The following is a 20197-nucleotide window of genomic DNA, read 5'->3' as shown; positions in this document are numbered from 1 at the left end:
CGCCAATTATCACTGATACACTGAATATCGCCGATTATCATGAGACACTGAATATCGCCAATTATCATGACACACTGAATATCGCCGATTATCATGACACTGAATATCGCCGATTATCATGACACTGAATATCGCCAATTATCACTGATACACTGAATATCGCCGATTATCATGATACACTATCGCCGATTATCATGATACACTGAATATCGCCGATTATCATGATACACTGAATATCGCCAATTATCATGATACACTGAATATCGCCGATTATCATGGATACACTGAATATCACCGATTATCATGATACACTGAATATTACAGATTATCATGATACACTGAATATCGCCGATTATCATGACACATTGGATATCGCCGATTATCATGGATACACTGAATATCACCGATTATCATAATACACTGAATATCGCCAATTATCTTGATACACTGAATATCGCTGATTATCATGGATACACTGAATATCACCGATTATCATGATACTGAATATCGCCGATTATCATGATACACTGAATATCGCCAATTATCATGATACACTGAATATCGCTGATTATCATCGATACACTGAATATCACCGATTATCATGATACACTGAATATCACTGATTATCATGATACTGAATATCGCCGATTATCATGATACACTGAATATCGCTGATTATCATGGATACACTGAATATCACCGATTATCATGATACTGAATATCGCCGATTATCATGATACATTGAATATCGCCGATTATCACGATACACTGAATATCACCAATTATCATGGATACACTGAATATCACCAATTATCATGGATACACTGAATATCACTGATTATCGTGATACACTGAATATCGCTGATTATCATGGATACACTGAATATCACCGATTATCATGATACTGAATATCGCCGATTATCATGATACACTGAATATCGCTGATTATCATGGATACACTGAATATCACCGATTATCATGATACTGAATATCGCCGATTATCATGATACACTGAATATCGCCAATTATCATGATACACTGAATATCGCTGATTATCATCGATACACTGAATATCACCGATTATCATGATACACTGAATATCACTGATTATCATGATACTGAATATCGCCGATTATCATGATACACTGAATATCGCTGATTATCATGGATACACTGAATATCACCGATTATCATGATACTGAATATCGCCGATTATCATGATACATTGAATATCGCCGATTATCACGATACACTGAATATCACCAATTATCATGGATACACTGAATATCACCAATTATCATGGATACACTGAATATCACTGATTATCGTGATACACTGAATATCGCTGATTATCATGGATACACTGAATATCACCGATTATCATGATACTGAATATCGCCGATTATCATCGATACACTGAATATCGCTGATTATCATGATACACTGAATATCACCGATTATCATGATACACTGAATATCACTGATTATCATGATACTGAATATCGCCGATTATCATCGATACACTGAATATCGCTGATTATCATGATACACTGAATATCACCGATTATCATGATACACTGAATATCACTGATTATCATGATACTGAATATCGCCGATTATCATGATACACTGAATATCGCCAATTATCATGATACACTGAATAATCGCCGATTATCATGATACACTGAATATCGCCGATTATCATGGATACACTGAATATCACCGATTATCATGGATACACTGAATATCACAGATTAATCATGATACACTGAATATCGCCGATTATCATGATACACTGAATATCACAGATTAATCATGATACACTGAATATCACCGATTATCATGATACACTGAATATCACAGATTAATCATGATACACTGAATATCGCCGATTATCATGATGCACTGAATATCGCCAATTATCATGATACACTGAATATCGCCAATTATCATGATACACTGAATATCACCGATTATCATCGATACACTGAATATCACCGATTATCATGATACACTGAATATCACTGATTATCATGATACTGAATATCACCGATTATCATCGATACACTGAATATCACCAATTATCATGGATACACTGAATATCACCAATTATCATGGATACACTGAATATCACCAATTATCATGATACACTGAATATCACAGATTAATCATGATACACTGAATATCACCGATTATCATGATACACTAAATATCACAGATTAATCATGATACACTGAATATCGCCGATTATCATGATGCACTGAATATCGCCGATTATCATGATACACTGAATATCGCCAATTATCATGATACACTGAATATCGCCGATTATCTTGATACACTGAATATCGCTGATTATCATGGATACACTGAATATCGCCAATTATCATGATACACTGAATATCGCCAATTATCTTGATACACTGAATATCGCTGATTATCATGGATACACTGAATATCACCGATTATCATGATACTGAATATCGCCGATTATCATGATACACTGAATATCGCCAATTATCATGATACACTGAATATCGCTGATTATCATCGATACACTGAATATCACCTATTATCATGATACACTGAATATCACTGATTATCATGATACTGAATATCGCCGATTATCATCGATACACTGAATATCACCAATTATCATGGATACACTGAATATCACCAATTATCATGGATACACTGAATATCACCGATTATCATGATACACTGAATATCGCCAATTATCATGATACACTGAATATCGCTGATTATCATGGATACACTGAATATCACCGATTATCATGATACTGAATATCGCCGATTATCATGATACATTGAATATCGCCGATTATCACGATACACTGAATATCACCAATTATCATGGATACACTGAATATCACCAATTATCATGGATACACTGAATATCACTGATTATCGTGATACACTGAATATCGCTGATTATCATGGATACACTGAATATCACCGATTATCATGATACTGAATATCGCCGATTATCATCGATACACTGAATATCGCTGATTATCATGATACTGAATATCACCGATTATCATGATACACTGAATATCACTGATTATCATGATACTGAATATCGCCGATTATCATGATACACTGAATATCGCCAATTATCATGATACACTGAATAATCGCCGATTATCATGATACACTGAATAATCGCCGATTATCATGATACACTGAATATCGCCGATTATCATGATGCACTGAATATCGCCAATTATCATGATACACTGAATATCGCCAATTATCATGATACACTGAATATCACTGATTATCATGATACTGAATATCGCCGATTATCATCGATACACTGAATATCACCAATTATCATGGATACACTGAATATCACCAATTATCATGGATACACTGAATATCACCGATTATCATGATACACTGAATATCACAGATTAATCATGATACACTGAATATCACCGATTATCATGATACACTGAATATCACAGATTAATCATGATACACTGAATATCGCCGATTATCATGATGCACTGAATATCGCCGATTATCATGATACACTGAATATCACCAATTATCATGATACACTGAATATCGCCGATTATCATCGATACACTGAATATCACCGATTATCATGATACACTGAATATCACTGATAATCATGATACTGAATATCGCCGATTATCATCGATACACTGAATATCACCAATTATCATGGATACACTGAATATCACCAATTATCATGGATACACTGAATATCGCCGATTATCATGATACACTGAATATCGCCAATTATCATGATACACTGAATATCGCTGATTATCATGGATACACTGAATATCACCGATTATCATGATACACTGAATATCACAGATTAATCATGATACACTGAATATCGCCGATTATCATGATACACTGAATATCGCCGATTATCATGATACACTGAATATCGCCGATTATCATGGATACACTGAATATCACCGATTATCATGGATACACTGAATATCACAGATTAATCATGATACACTGAATATCGCCGATTATCATGACACATTGAATATCGCCGATTATCACGATACACTGAATATCGCCAATTATCATGGATACACTGAATATCACCGATTATCTTGGATACACTGAATATCACCGATTATCATGATACACTGAATATCACAGATTAATCATGATACACTGAATATCGCCGATTATCATGATACACTGAATATCGCCGATTATCATGATACACTGAATATCGCCGATTATCATGGATACACTGAATATCGCCGATTATCATGGATACACTGAATATCACAGATTAATCATGATACACTGAATATCGCCGATTATCATGACACATTGAATATCGCCGATTATCATGATACACTGATACACTATTCTTTTAAATACTTGAGAACAATTTTTGGGTTTTTCAAGGAGAATTTTTATTTTGTCCTCGGTTGATTCAGCAACACGCTCCGCCATTTTATTTTTCTCTACTTATGGTATATGAGCTGATATCCTAGTAGTAGAATAGCCAATCAGAGCGTGTGATTGCTCATATCCAGTGACTGTGGATAGAATAATCGGTGATATTCAGCAGATCACTGGAACGTATTTCTGAGGACGAGGTTCGAACCCAAAACTCCAACCCTCCCCTGCTACGCCGCTGTCTGTACAATTTGTTGAACTCTTATAACAGCAATTTTTTTCTCATTTCTCTTCAGCACTCTAATGATTCCCGTCATGTGTTTATCATTTGATCAATTTTCATCACAGCAAGACTCAGAGAGAGAGAGAAGGCAAATTTCTAAATTGCACTCACATGCACCACCTGTGATAATTGCATGTGAACTCTACTTCTGGTTAATGGCTGTGACTGAATTGTCATGGTGGAACACTGAGGTAGTATCAAAGCCTAGTGGGACAGAAATATAGACTCATTTGTCGAAAAAAAAAGTACTTTAATGCCATTTATGATTTCAATTTGAGCAGAAGTACTGCACATAGGGGGTTCTGTGCTATTACCCACAATGCTGTGAGCATGAAATGCGTACGCCATTTTCTGCCTCCAGAAAAGTCAAGAGGGAGTAATTAAATTATATTTAGAAAATTGCCTTGATTTGTGCTGCTTTTTTCTGCTGTTTGAGAGCTGATGTTCTGAAAATGGAGGCGTGACAATTATAGCCGAGCCCTGAGGGTCCGTCCGGTAAAAGCATACAGTTTCATTTTAGTTGCCGAATCTCATGGTGCATTTTGTCCTCTTCAACAAAACCAAATCCACGCTCCTAATGTGAGAAGCTAAACGCTGAAAGAGCTCTGAGTGCATGACGAAGGTTTCTCAGGCCAGGAGACATCAGGGATCAGAATGACTGATCAGACTCGAGGGAAACTGATGTCAGGTTGATGGATGACCATCATGAGGATGTACCTGTGATCATAAAGTGACTTAACTCTGACTTTCTGACCACTGACAAAAAGGGACGTAAACATTTACAGTATAAAGGCAACTTCTTCCATCTCCATCATTCAGACTGATCCAATTCATTTTGAGGTCATGTTGTTGAAACACCTGAGTCAGGTGGACATAAGGGTCGCAACTTCCAGGATGACATTAGAGCATCACGACAACTGACTCTGTAGCTCTGTGGATATCCAGTTCATTCCAGTTACAGAAGCGTGACAATGTGATACAAGGAAATGAACAAAACTGTCATTACAGTGTCATAACATTGACTCTGGAAACCACAGGCACGTGGAAAGGTCGCTGTTAGATCAATAAAAGGATAGATAGATAGATAGATAGATAGATAGATAGATAGATAGATAGATAGATAGATAGACAGACAGACAGACAGACAGACAGACAGACAGGTACATAGACAGATATACACACAGGTAGCTAGTCAGACAGACAGAGAGATAGACAGACAGACACATGGGTACATAGACTGATAGATGGATAGACACACAGGTAGATAGTCAGATAGATAGATAGATAGATAGATAGATAGATAGATAGATAGATAGATAGATAGATAGATAGATAGATAGATAAACAAGTTTATTTGTATAGTGTTTTTAACAATAGACATTATCACAAAGCAGCTTTACAGAGAATTAAAGACTTTAAACATGAGCTGATTTTATCCCTACTCTATCCCCAATGATCAAGCTTGTGGCGATGGTGGTGAGGAAAAACTCCCTCAGACGACATGAGGAAGAGACCTCAAGAGGAACCAGACTCAAAAGGGAACCCATCCTCATCTGGGTGATAACAGATAGCACGATTATAAATAACTCGCTTCTATAACTGTGTCCTATAGAGTCACAAAGTACAACTGGAAAAGTACAACCAGGAAAATCATTATAGTTTTAACATGAAGTGTGTTTTGTTGAAGTTATAAACTGTTCATTGATGGAAGCTTGAGTGCAAAACTGTTCATGACAACTGCAGTCCTAAAGTGAGCCAGTCACCTGTAGTCCTCAGACATAAATGTATTACTGTAAGCGTCCAGAGTGTCTTCCAAGTGCTACTTTCCACTGTCCATATGGGGCCATCCACCACAGGAGCGATGTGATGAGACTCCAGCCAGACATAGGGCATCAGGATGGATCAGGCAGGTCCGAGGAGCAGAAGAGGTCAGGACCTTACTGGTGTCTCAGGATCAGCATGTAACTCAGACAGGGACAGACAGAGGGAAGAAACAGGGGGAACACAGGTTGTTAGGTATGCCCAGTGTCACCTAATGAGTAAGAACAGGATACATTTTGCACTGACTGCAAGCAGGGACTCCGGCAAGATTAACTATGACAGAATAACTAAAAGGGGAGAGCCAGAAGGTAACACAGACATGAGGGAGCCCTGGGACATAACGCAGCAGCCACTACACCATCAATAAACCTGAGTGAGCGAGCGAGTGGGGGACTGACATCATCCATACATCCCAGTTTACCAAAACACTATGCCTGAGGATCCTCCAGGTCTACTCCTGTACCGAATAAACACTATTATCAAAAAGCCTGACTAAACAGATTTGTTTTCAGCCTCGACTTAAATGCAGAGACTGTGTCCAAGTCCCGAACACTACTTGGAAGGCTGTTCCATAACTGTGGGGCTTTGTAAGAAAAAGCTCTGCCCCCTGATGTAGCCTTCACTAAATGAGGTACCAGCAGATAGCCTGCACCTTTTGATCTAAGTAGGCGTGGTGGGTCATATCCATCCATTATCTGTAGCCACTTATCCTGTCCTACAGGGTCGCAGGCAAGCTGTAGCCTATCCCAGCTGACTATGGGCGAAAGGTGGGGTACACCCTGGACAAGTCGCCAGATCATCGCAGGGCTGACACAGAGACAAAAACAACCATTCACACTCACTTTAGAGCCACCAGTTAGCCTAATCTGCATGTCTTTGGACTGTGGGGGAAACTGGAGCACCCGGTGGAAACATGGGGAGAACATGCAAACTCCGCACAGAAAGGCCCTCGTCAGCCGCTGGGTTTGAACCCAGGACCTTCTTGCTATGAGGTGACAGTGTGGTGGGTCATAAAGGACCAGAAATTTGCTCAGGTACTGTAGCGTGAGACCATTCAGTGCTTTAAAGGGCAATAGTAGTATTTTATAAACAAGACGGAATTTGATTGGGAGCCAGTGCAGTGTGGATAAGACAGGGGTGATGTGGTCATATCTTCTGGTTCTAGTAAGGACTCTTACTGCTGCATTTTGAACTAACTGGAGCTTGTTTATGCACTTATTGGAACATCCAGACAGTAAGGCATTACAATAATCCAACCTGGAGGTAACGAAAGCATGAACTAGTTTTTCCGCGTCATGTAGTGACATTATATTTCTTATCTTAGCAATATTTCTGAGATGAACGAAAGCTATCCGGGTAATGTTATTGATAAGAGTTTCAAATGAAAGACTGGGGTCAATAATCACTCCGAGGTGTTTTACTGCTGCACGTGAAGAAACAGAAAGGCCATCCAGAGTTACTGTGTAATCAGAAAACCTAATTCTAGCTGCATCTGGTCCTAGTACAAGTACTTCAGTCTTGTCAGAGTTAAGCAGAAGGAAATTAATAAGCATCCAGTGTTTAATGTCCTTCACACATTCCTCAAGTCTATTAAGCTGGTGTCTCTCATCTGGTTTTGGAAAAACATACAACTGTGTGTCATCAGCGTAACAGTGGAAATTAATACCATGCTTATGAATAATATCACCCAGAGGTAACATATATACAGAAAAAAGCAGTGGGCCTAAGACAGAACCTTGTGGAACACCAAACTTTATCTTGATATGTCTAGAAAAATCACCATTTACATCAACAAACTGACAGTGATCAGTTAAATAGCCAGGAGAGGGCCGTTCTCTTAACTTCCCACAACATTTTCTAGTCTATCCAGGAGAATGGAATGATCAATGGTGTCAAAGGCTGCACTAAGGTCAAGCAACACAAGCAGCGAGACATAGCCCTGATCAGACGCCAACAGTAGGTCTTTTACTACTTTAACCTGTACTGTCTCTGTGCTATGATGAGGTCTGTAATATTGGACCAGGTGGGTGGAGCACAGAAGCACCACAGGGCAGAACTGAGTTCTCAATGAACTATTTATTGTTAGCATTTCAGCCTTTTATCACTTCCCAGCCGCGCGCGCGCGCACACACACACACACACACACACACACACACACACACACACACACACACACACACACACACGTGTTCTGGTTGGGGAGAGCTCCTTTTCTCTTCTCTGCTCTCCTCTCCTTTTAAAGGGCATGGTCACTGGGGAAGACACACAAACACAGGTTAATCCCCTTCAGGTGCAATGATTCCACCACTTACCTTCCCTGATGCCACCCTCCATTCACAGACCAACGCTTGGCCACGCCCCCGCTGCCACATACCCCCACCGCTTGACTCAGGCTGGGGAGCCGTCTGGCCTGTAGCCGACTCAACCACCCCCCCCCCCCCCCCGACAGGAGAGGAAATCCACCACAACCATCTGTGCCCCCGGCCTGTGGACCACCTTGAACTTAAACGGTTGGAGAGCCAGATACCAACAGGTGATCCACGCGTTGGCATCCTTCATGCGGTGGAGCCACTGCAGGGGGTGAAAGGGCACCCCAGCAGGTAGTAGCGGAGGGCGAGGACTGCCCATTTGATGGCGAGGGACTCCTTTTCGATCATGCTGTACCTGCCCTCGCGGACTGACAGCTTCCAGCTGATGTACAGCACTGGGTGGTCCTCCCCCCCCCCACCTCCTGGGACAGAACAGCCCCCAGCCCTCTGTCTGACGCGTCTGTCTGCAAAATAAAGGGGAGAGAAAAGTCAGTGGAGTGTAACAGTGGCCCCCCCACACAGTGTAGCCTTTACCTCCGAGAAAGCCCACTGGCATTGCTCTGTCCACTGGACCGGATCTGGTGCTCCCTTTTTGGTGAGATCAGTCAGCGGGCTGGTGACGTCCGAATAATTAGGTATAAACCTACGATAGTAGCCAGCCAGCCTCAGGAACTGTCTCACCCCCTTTTTGGTCTTGGGCCTCGGGCAGGCCGCAATCGCTGCTGCCTTATTAATTTGGGGACGCACTTGCCCATTGCCCAAGTGAAAACCCAGATACTGTACTTCCACCCACCCAATCGCACACTTCTTCGGGTTGGCTGTGAGACCCGCTCGCCTCAGCGACCTAAGGACGGCCCTTAGGTGTTCCACGTGCCGCAGCCAATCATTACTATAAACGATAATGTCGTCCAAGTAGGCGGCCGCGTAGGTGGCATGGGGGCGGAGGAGCCTATCCATAAGCCACATAGCGGGTGCCCCAAACAGCCCAAAAGGAAGTGTGACGAACTGGTGTAAGCCAAACGGTGTGGAAAAGGCCATTTTCTCTCGGGATAGCGGAGTCAAGGGGATCTGCCAATATCCCTTTGTCAAATCCAGTGTCGAATAAAAACGAGCCGTGCCTAGTCGATCGAGCAACTCGTCAATACAAGGCATTGGGTACGCATCAAACTTAGACACCGCGTTGACTTTCCTGGAGTCCACGCAGAACCGGACCGACCCGTCGGCCTTGGGAACCAAGCCCACCGGGCTGCTCCAGTCGCTGTGGGACTCCTCGACGATGCCCATTTCAAGCATGGCCTCGAGCTCTTCCCGAACCACCTTTTTTTTGTGTTCGGGCAGTCTGTAACGGTGGCTGCGCACTACTACCCCCGGGGGCATCTCAATGTGGTGTTCTATGAGGTGGGTGCAGCCGGGCCGGGTGGTCTCCACAGGGGACCGGAGCGGTGGGCGATGTCAATTTCCCTTTTTGAACCTCCGGCCCCAGCTCCGCCTTCTCTGGAACCACCGACACCAACACCACGGGGACCTCCTCGTTCCAAAGTTTTAGTAGGTTGAGGTGGTATATCTGTAACGCCCCACCCCTGTCTGTTCGCCTCACCTCATAGTCGACATCCCTGACTCGCCGTGTGACCTCAAAGGGTCCTTGCCACCTGGCGATCAATTTAGAGCTCGACGTGGGCAACAACATGAGTACTTTATCTATCGGTGTGAATTCCCTAAGGCGCGTGCCCCTGTCGTACAGACGGACTTGACGTTCTTGGGCCTGCCGCAAATTCTCCAGGGTTAGGTGTGTGAGTGTGTGGAGTTTGGCGCGCAGGTCAATAACGTATTGAATTTTGTTTTTACTGGTTGGCGGTCCCTCCTCCCAATTTTCCCGTAGCACATCCAGAATGCCACGCGGCTTACGCCCGTATAGTAATTCGAACGGGGAGAACCCTGTGGAGGCTTGCGGGACCTCTCGCACTGCGAATAACAGGGGCTCGAGCCATTTATCCCAGTTGCGTGCGTCCTCGCTTACGAATTTTTTAATTATGTTTTTGAGAGTGTGATTATACCATTCGACTAAGCCATCCGTTTGTGGGTGATAAACGCTGGTGCGGATAGGCTTAATTCCCAGTAACCCATACAGTTCACGCAGTGTGTGTGACAAACATAGTGCCTCGATCAGTCAGAATCTCTTTGGGGATTCCGACCCGGGAGATGACGTGGAAGAGTGCTTCAGCAATACTACGTGCTGAGATATTGCGAAGAGGCACTGCTTCCGGATATCGTGTTGCATAGTCTGTCAGAACTAAAATAAAGCGATATCCTCGTGTTGACCGTACACCACCTACGGACATCGCCGTGAATCCTTGGCCAATAGAACCAGGCCATTATTCAAGCTTGTGTCTTGTCCTGCCCTAAGTGTCCAGCCATGGGAATATAAATTCCCAGCGGCTCTTTGGGATTAAAAGTTGGGTTATTTGTTCCTTAGTCTGAGTGTCCTGCATCACTTGGTATAATCTATCCCTCATAATGGAAAAATAGGGGAAGGACGGGGTGGCATTTGGCTGGAGCGTTTGACCATCGATTACCCTCACTTGGTCAAATGCATGCCGCAGAGTCTCGTCTCGCGACTGCTCTAACGGGAAATCCGCGAGGGATTCCCCGAGAGAGGGAGGTGGAGCCTGCTGCTCCTCACTCTGACGCAGTGATGACGTAGATGGCTCTGTGACAGCTGCTCCCGCCAATGCCACTCCGGGACCTCCCCCCGCTGAACTATGGCAGGCCCCACTCTTCACTAAGTGTGTCATTAATTCCCGAAATCCCGGCCAATCAGTCCCCAAAATTATCGACTGGGTAAGGCGAGGATTAACCGCCGCCTGTACTCTAAATTTCTCCCCCGAAACAGAATGTGGACCAACACTAAAGGATAGTTGTGAACATCCCCGTGCACACACAACACCTTCACTAATTGTGCTCTTCCCAATGCCTCGTCTTGCACCACGCTTTGGTGGATTGAGGTCTGATTGAGGTCTCTTACAGCCGGAGTCCACCAAAACCTGATACGTATCCCCTTGGATACTCACCGGTATGCGATATGCTCCGGCCCAATCGAGGGCGGTCTCCGGCGTGTTGGGGATACAGACCACCACGCCCAGCTCCATTGCCAAGCACTGATGCTGGAGGTGCCCTGGTTCTCTGCAGCGCCAGCATACCGGCCCAAGCTCTCTCTCTGCACCGGTGTTCCGGAGATCACTCACCTGAGGGGGGGGAAGACACAGACACGGAGGTAGGAAACGGTAGGACACCGCGGGTGCGGCAGGTCGGCTGGGGTGGAGCCGGCCCCCGCCTCCGCGGTGGGGGAATGGGGCGAGGAACAGAAGGGGGGAGAGAGAGAGGAGAGGGGAGAAGGGGAGACACACTGTCCCGCTGTCAGAACAGCCACCATATGGTCCTCCACCAGCTCAATGGCCTGATCCAGCAACGCCGGGTGATGGCACTGGACCCACTCCGCAGTTCCTTCCGGAAGTCGGGCAATGAATTGCTCCAGCGCCACCAGATCGATGATTCCCTCGGCGTCATGGTTGTCGGCCCTCAGCCACCACCGGCAGGCATCCCGGAGTTGCTGGCCAAACGTGAACGGCCGGCCGACCTCCTCCAGGCGCAGCGCACGGAAGCACTGCCGCTGCTGTTCCAGGGTGTGACCCACGTGCTGGAGGACACCCCTGTGGAGGTCCGCGTAGACCAGCCAGCTGTCGGCGGGGAGCTGTAGCGCGGCCAGCTGCGCCTCACCCGTTAGCAGGAGCAGGAGGTGCGCCGCGCGCTGTTCCACCGGCCAACCCCACACCTCGGCTGCCTGCTCGAAAAGAGCGAAGAAAGCTTCAGGGTCGTCCTGCGGACCCATCTTCATTAGGGTGAGGTGGGGAGGGTCCGCGGCAGTGGTGATCAGGGCCCCTGCCGACATGAGCAGATGCCGGAACACCTGGCAATCTTCCTGTTGCACTAGCACCAGGGCTTCGAAGCGTTGTTCTTGCTCCTTCCGGAGGGCGATCAGCGCCTGGTGCTGGCTCTGTTGGGCCGTGGCGAGGGCATGGACCAGGTCCTTGAAGGGGGAGGACTCCATGTGGCCGTTCCCTTCTGCACTTTCCCGGGTTTCAGCACCACTGTAGTATTGGACCAGGTGGGTGGAGCACAGAAGCACGGCAGGCCAGAACTGAGTTCTCAATTAACTATTTATTGTTAGCTTTTCAGCCTTTTATCACTTCCCAGCCGCGCACACACACACGTGTTCTGGTTGGGGAGAGCTCCCTTTCTCTGCTCTCCTCTCCTTTTAAAGGGCATGGTCACTGGGGAAGACACACAAACAGGTTAATCCCCATCAGGTGCAATGATTCCATCACTTACCTTCCCTGACTCCGCCCTCCATTCACAGACCAATGCTTGGCCACACCCCCGCTGCCACAAGGTCTAAATGCTGACTGATGTATTTCATGGATGTTATTCCAATGTGGATATGAGCATAACTGCTGTGCCACAGCTTTTTCTAGGATCTTGGAGATAAAGGGGAGGTTTGATATTGGCCGATAATTAGATAGCTGACAGGGGGTCGAGGTCAGGTTTTTACTCAGGGGTTTGATAACTGCTAGTTTAAAGGATTTGGGTACATAGCCAATAGTAAGAGAAGAATTTATTATTTTTAGAAGCAGTTCAGTTACTTCAGGTATTATCTGTTTGAATAGACGTGTAGGTAAGGGATCTAGTACACAAGTTGAGGCTTTTGATGCTGAGATTAATGAAAGTAATTCAGTTTCTCTAAGGGGAGTAAAACATTCTAATTGCTGATCTGATACAATTATATTGTTAACTACAGGGTCACTTACATTGTCTGACCTTAAATTAGTAGTTTGAATTTTTTGTCGGATATTCTCAATTTTGTCATTAAAAAAAAATTTATGAAGTCGTTGCTACTACATACTGCAGGTGTGCATGTGCATGTGGATTTATTCCTGGTTAATTTTGCTACAGTATTAAAGAGGAATCTAGGATTATTTTTGTTATCTTCTATTAGGGAGGAGAGATATGTTGATCTCACAGCACTAAGAGCTTTTCTATACTTCAGGAAGCTCTCCTTCCATGCTAATTTGAACACTACCAATTTTGTTTGACGCCATTTACTTTCCAATTTTCGAGTGGTCTGTTTTAAAGTGCAAGTGTCATCATTATACCAGGGTGCTAATTTTTTGTCTCTGACCATTTTCCTTTTAAGAGGAGCTACATTATCTAAAGTATGGCAGAATGTTGACTCTAAGCATTCAGTTGCCTGATCAAGTTCTGCAGGGGCTGACAGTGACCCAATCAAAGTTGATAACTCTGGGAGATCATTTATAAAGCTCTGTGCAGTAGTTGATGTGAATGTACGTTTAATACAGTAGCGTGGTGAGGTGCATACTGTATATTATTACTCAGACATATTTTGAATAAGATGAGATAATGATCTGAGATAACTTCAGACTGTGGAAGTGTGACTATATTTTATATATTTAACCTGAATGTTAGTATTGGATCCAGAGTGTGGCCACCATTGTGGGTAGATCCTATGACATTCTGATTAACCCCTACTGAATCTAAAATGGACATGAATGCTGTTTTGAGAGGATCTTCAAGGTTATTGAAGTGAATATTAAAATATCTGACAACTAAAGCTTTGTCTCAGGAAATAACAAGGTCCGAGATAAAATCTGCAAATTCAGAAAGAAACTCAGAATATGGCCCCAGGGGCCTGTTAATAATAAGCAATGGAATTAACTGGGTAGACTTATTTTTCGAGGCTACGTACATTATATTAGTATGAAGAACTTCAAACGTATTAAATTTATAACCAGGTTTTTGTGTTACACCTAGATAATCATTATAAATAACCACGCCGCCGCCTCCTCTGCCAGTTTGACGAGGCTGGTGTATACAACTGTATCCAGGAGGACTCGCTTCATTTAATGCTATATATTCATTTGGCTTAATCCATGTTTCAGTTAAACAAAGTACATTAAACTCCTGATCAGTAATAAGTTCACTAACCATTAGCGCTTTAGATGTAAGAGATCTAATATTTAATAGCCCCACCTTTAGATCAAAGGTGCTGGCAGCAGCTGTACAGTCAGTATGATCTAATTTTATATTAATTAGGTTACTAGAACAAACTTGCTGAGTATTTCTACATTTTGTATAGCTTTGGGAACCGACACAGTCTCGATGTAGTGGAACCGGAGTGATGACTCTGTGCAGCTAGCAGACAGTCAGTTTAGCCTGTTTGTCTGCTCCATAGCCTTGGCTCTGGATTGTCACAGATTAACTTGGCATGTTCTGAGACTGAGCTATGCTGCAGGAAATGAGAGCAGCACCTTCCTGAGTGGGATGGATACCGTCCTTCCCTAACGCGCCAGCAGCGCCCTCAAAATTAGTCTAATTATCTATAAAGCCCACACTGTTTTCAGAGCACCACCTGGACAACCAGCAGTTCAGCGACCATAACCTGCATTGGGATGGGGCCAGAACATACTAACTACAGCATCGGACATCGCCTTCGCAAATTTAAACACCTCTGCAAAGTTACTCTTAGTAACCTCAGACTGACAAAAGCATATATCGTTAGCTCCTACATGGATAACAGACAGACTCCAGGCTTATTTTCTACTTTAAAATGCTCATAATTCTTTTTCACCTGGTGAACTGTTGGTATGTTAAAAGCAGCTACTTCTTCAAGGACAAATAATTTAATAAATATTTTTCATGTTTTATAACTCTGCATCCAGAGTGTAGAACACTTTTAACTTGTCCTCCATCATGTTTTTTTTTCTTTGAATCATTCAGTGAAAGAATTTATTTGAACATTCTGAACATTTCTTTACTCAGAAATAGCAGTAATTAACATCTTTGGAGCGTCCTAAATACTTCATTCTGCACAGAAAATCAAGGAAGAAAATTTCTGAGGCGGTGCATGATGGACGAGAAACCGTTTGAGGGTTGGAGTGAAGATTAAAGTATCTTAAATCCCAGTGCACCAATAATTTTAAGAAATCAAAAGCGTAAGAGGCGTGGGTTCCAGAACATTCTAAAGGGAGCATGAATAATTTTTTGAGTGTAAATACATGTTTTCTCGTGTATGGGGACATTTGTGATTTTCTGCTCAGGACAGCGCGGCACTCAATAATTCATCCGTTAGAGGAAATCAAAATGGAAAAAAAAAAACTCCTGCCTTTGTGGACGCTTTTAACAGAGAGGTGCAATTGTAGCTTGACTGACAAGCGGCCAAACACCATTCCTCGCACGTGTCTTAAAGCTTTATTCTTCCTCATATCTGCTGAATCTCTTCATCAGGATACACATGCTGAGAAGTCCAGAGTTCTATCGAGGAGCTTCTGAACATCAAAGGAAATCGGTCCGTGCAGTAAGAGTGGAAAAGCAGCACTGGGGGTTTATCCAGAAAAAAAAAGAAAAAGAAATTAAAAGTATTTTCCCCCATAAGATATGGAAGCTGTTGGTTGAGAAGAGATGCACAAATCTTTGTCCTGAAGTGCAAAACATATTTATGGCACCTATTCATGTTATTTAACAACTAGTTAACATTTTATAAAACATCTGTTTGGTGCCACTAGTGAGCCATAGGATTATAACTTAATCTGATTTTTAATCAATAAAGCATGATAATGAAGAATACAGTTTCTACTGTCAAGTTCAAACTAAAATAGTGAGATCACACACAGGGCCCTCCACAATCATTGCGCCCCCCCGTAAAGATCAATTAGAAAAAAGGTTAGAAAAAAAAAATCCACCTTTTGACGAAGTTGCTTCATCTCACACTGAAAAAATGAGAAAAATCCAACGTTTAATTGAATTTAATGTATTCAGAGAAAAACAAATCCATCATCAAGAAATATATTTTCAACAAAAACTATTATTGGCACCCTGGAAATAATAATAATAAATAATAATAATAGGGCGGCACGGTGGTGTAGTGGTTAGCGCTGTCGCCTCACAGCAAGAAGGTCCGGGTTCGAGCCCCGTGGCTGGCGAGGGCCTTTCTGTGCGGAGTTTGCATGTTCTCCCCGTGTCCGCGTGGGTTTCCTCCGGGTGCTCCGGTTTCCCCCACAGTCCAAAGACATGCAGGTTAGGTTAACTGGTGACTCTAAATTGACCGTAGGTGTGAATGTGAGTGTGAATGGTTGTCTGTGTCTATGTGTCAGCCCTGTGATGACCTGGCGACTTGTCCAGGGTGAACCCCGCCTTTCGCCCGTAGTCAGCTGGGATAGGCTCCAGCTTGCCTGCAACCCTGTAGAACAGGATAAAGCGGCTACAGATAATGAGATGAGATGAGTTGCATTTTACCAGAGTTGTGGCCCTTGATTAACAACCTTGTACTTTCACAATTTCATGAAGGTGTGCTTGCCTTCTGACATCAACTCCTCTCACAATTTTTGGACAAATTTTCCGAAACTTGGCAAAAGGCCTTGTTATATGACGGTAATACGGAGACTGCGATTTAATTTTGTTTGTGAAAATTTTCCCAGAGTTTTGAGCCTTGATTAAATAACTCATACTTTGACAATTTCATGAGGGTGTAGGTTTTTCTGAAATCAACTCCTCTTACAGTTTGTGGAGGAATTTCACCAAACTTGGCAAAAGGATTCTTTGTTATATGACCGTTATACGCAGATTGAAATTTCGTTTAATTTGGGCAAATTTTCCCAGAGTTATGCCCTTGATTATTAACAAACTTGTACTTTGGCAATTTCATCAAGGTGTGCTTGCTTTCTGAAATCAACTTCCCTCACAATTTTTATCCCCCGCTGGCTGAAAGGCCTGAAGAGGGATTATGTCGTGGCAATGTCCATCCGTCCGTTCATCCCAGGAAGGGCACTCACCTTCTGTCTGTCACAGTTTTTGGAGGAATTTCGCGAAACTTGGCAGGATTCTTTGTCATATGTCAGTAATACACATATTGCAATTTCATTCAATTCAGTCGCATTTTACCAGAGTTATGGCCGAGTTGCCAGTGAGGAATATTGTGCTCTCAGAGCACTCTTGTTATCAAATAGAAAACAAAACAAAATTAAATTTGTCCATCCAACCATTTCGGATGAAAGGAGAAGGAAAGGAATGAACAATGAATCAGTTTCATTATTTCCCAGCTTGATGCGCGGTTAATAAGAGCCGCAGATTAGCGTGATGGACGTCCAGCGTGACACCACGCCGCTGCCCTTTTCTTCAGAAGGAAAAATCTTTTCGAGGCTTCAGTTTGTCTGATTGAGAGCGATTGTCCGAACATGCAGGGGTGAAGCTAAACGCTAAAAGCACCATCAATTCTGACAAATTAAAGGTAAAGTTCTGGTGCGTCACATAACCTCGTGTGCTTCGGGGTTTGTTTTTAAGACTTTTTTTTTAATACCTGCTTGTCTTTTGGACTTCACCCTCCTCCTTTTTTATCCTCGCCTTCGAGTCTTTTTGGCATCCTTCTCTCTCTCTCTCTCTCTCTCTCTCACACACACACACACACACACACACACACACACACACACACACACACACACACACACACACTACCTTCCTCCTCCTCTCCTGATAAATTATGCATGCCGGTTCTGCCTGGCTGTGGCTTGCATCGCTGCCTTGCTGAATCTCTCTCTCTCTCTCTCTCTCTCTCTGGTGCTGCACACAGGACCGAGCCTGCTCTCTCAGAGCTCGCTGCAGCTCGGCTCAAACTCCTCTGGATATCACAGCAGCCAGACTCCGGCTCCGAACGACGCCCAGGCTTCGGCATCTCCTCAGCTGCAGCAGCCGGGAGGAGCCGTGCACAACTACAACCAGGTCAGTCAGTCTTTCTTTCTTTCTTTCTTTCTTTCTTTCTTTCTTTCTTTCTTTCTTTCTTTCTTCTCTTTGCATCTCAGTTGCATCCTTGTCTTATCTCCTCTCCTATGCTCTCTCTCTCTCTCTTCTGTATCCTCAGGCAGGAGTGGTAGCACGGCTGGGAATCAGCACTCTATAACCACCCGCTTCCCTCCAGCTCAGATTTCCGCTTTTCATCCCACTCTAAAAAAAAAAAAAATCCCAACAAATCACTGCTGATAAATTTAAAGTCGTAAGCTGCTTCCTTTATGCCGTGTGGTCTTTTAACATTATCACTATCACATTGTATAAAATCCCAAACATTCTGCGTGATCATGAGTGATCTCCATGTCAGAGTACATGAAGATCCTCTTACGATAGACCTATGATTCAAGAAAAGTACAATACTACATTGTGTTTACAACATCGGTCAGCGTGATCTGGAGATCAGCTCGCGCAGAAAATGATCTCACATTAAAACACAGACATTCAGGCGATGCTTCTGTCCGTTAGCTTGTTTCGGGTGTTTCTGTTGCCACGAGTGTATTTGTAGCTGTCCTGTGCACTTCCCGTCCTCCGACTGGTGGATTTTAGATGAGCGAGATTTGAATCGGAAATTTCATATTCACTTTTTTTCATAAGCTGTCAGTGAAATCTGGCACCGATCTCAACTCACGACCACAGAATTTTTTTTTTTTTTTTACCATGTGATTTTTGTCTCCGATGGCAAAATCAGTCCAAACATCGTACACTTTAAAGGTTACGTGTACGTCGTGTTCTTTTTTTTGTCTTTTGGGCTTCATCCCTTCCTTTGGTTGTTCTTCATCATTTCGAATTAAGTTCAGCGTTAAAATGAAGGAAGAATCTTTATAAACGAGCTGGATGTACATCAGCACCTCCTTACTGAATAGATTAAAGATCATCGTTGGCCGCTGATGTGCTGTCAATACAGATCACTTTTATTTTTAAAACCAGAAAGTGACAGTAAAGGAGTACAGACGTCTATCGTTGTCACATTCGTGCTGCGAATCGAATCGAATCTTGTCTTGTCTTTGGTTTGTTACCTGATTGTGTGCACCTGTTTCATGTCAGTTTGTGACATATTAGTTTGTATATTTATATGCTGTCATGTTTAAATCCTGTGCATTTGCATCGTTAAGTCCGAGCTTTGCTTTCTCGTTCTCATGTTCCTTTTTATTTCTAGTTTTACTTCCTGGTTCAAACTCGAGTCTGTGTTATTATTTATGATTATGGATTAACCCTTTTTGGCATTTCCAACATGCATACTGACCGATGCATGCGCTTGTATACTGTATTTTACAGACATACGTTTGCTGAGAGATAATTAACAGTTATTCCATGAAATCGAGTCATACATGAGCTGATCACTGACGAGACGCGTAGCACCTAGTTATCTATAAGCCATGGACGATGAGATTGAGTGGAATAACTGTTTTATTCTATCCACATTCACTGGATTTTGAAAAATGGAGCA

General features: G+C 43.2%; 1 protein-coding gene across 6 annotated transcripts in view; it reads left to right on the top strand.

Annotated features, from left to right (window-relative positions):
• ctnnd2a (catenin (cadherin-associated protein), delta 2a) overlaps nt 1-20197 on the top strand; it is a 789966-nt gene that overhangs the window by 419289 nt on the left and 350480 nt on the right. For all 6 annotated transcript variants that reach the window (XM_060899742.1, XM_060899744.1, XM_060899741.1 and 3 more), the window contains one exon: nt 18536-18684. In XM_060899742.1, the coding sequence (XP_060755725.1) occupies nt 18536-18684 (149 nt within the window). The remainder of the gene's footprint in view (nt 1-18535; nt 18685-20197) is intronic.

The sequence above is a fragment of the Neoarius graeffei genome, chromosome 19 (genome assembly GCF_027579695.1).
Source record: "Neoarius graeffei isolate fNeoGra1 chromosome 19, fNeoGra1.pri, whole genome shotgun sequence".
Classification (NCBI taxonomy): Eukaryota; Metazoa; Chordata; class Actinopteri; order Siluriformes; family Ariidae; genus Neoarius; species Neoarius graeffei.
The sequence above is the reverse complement of the archived record's forward strand: the minus strand, read 5'-3'. Positions and strand labels throughout refer to the sequence as shown.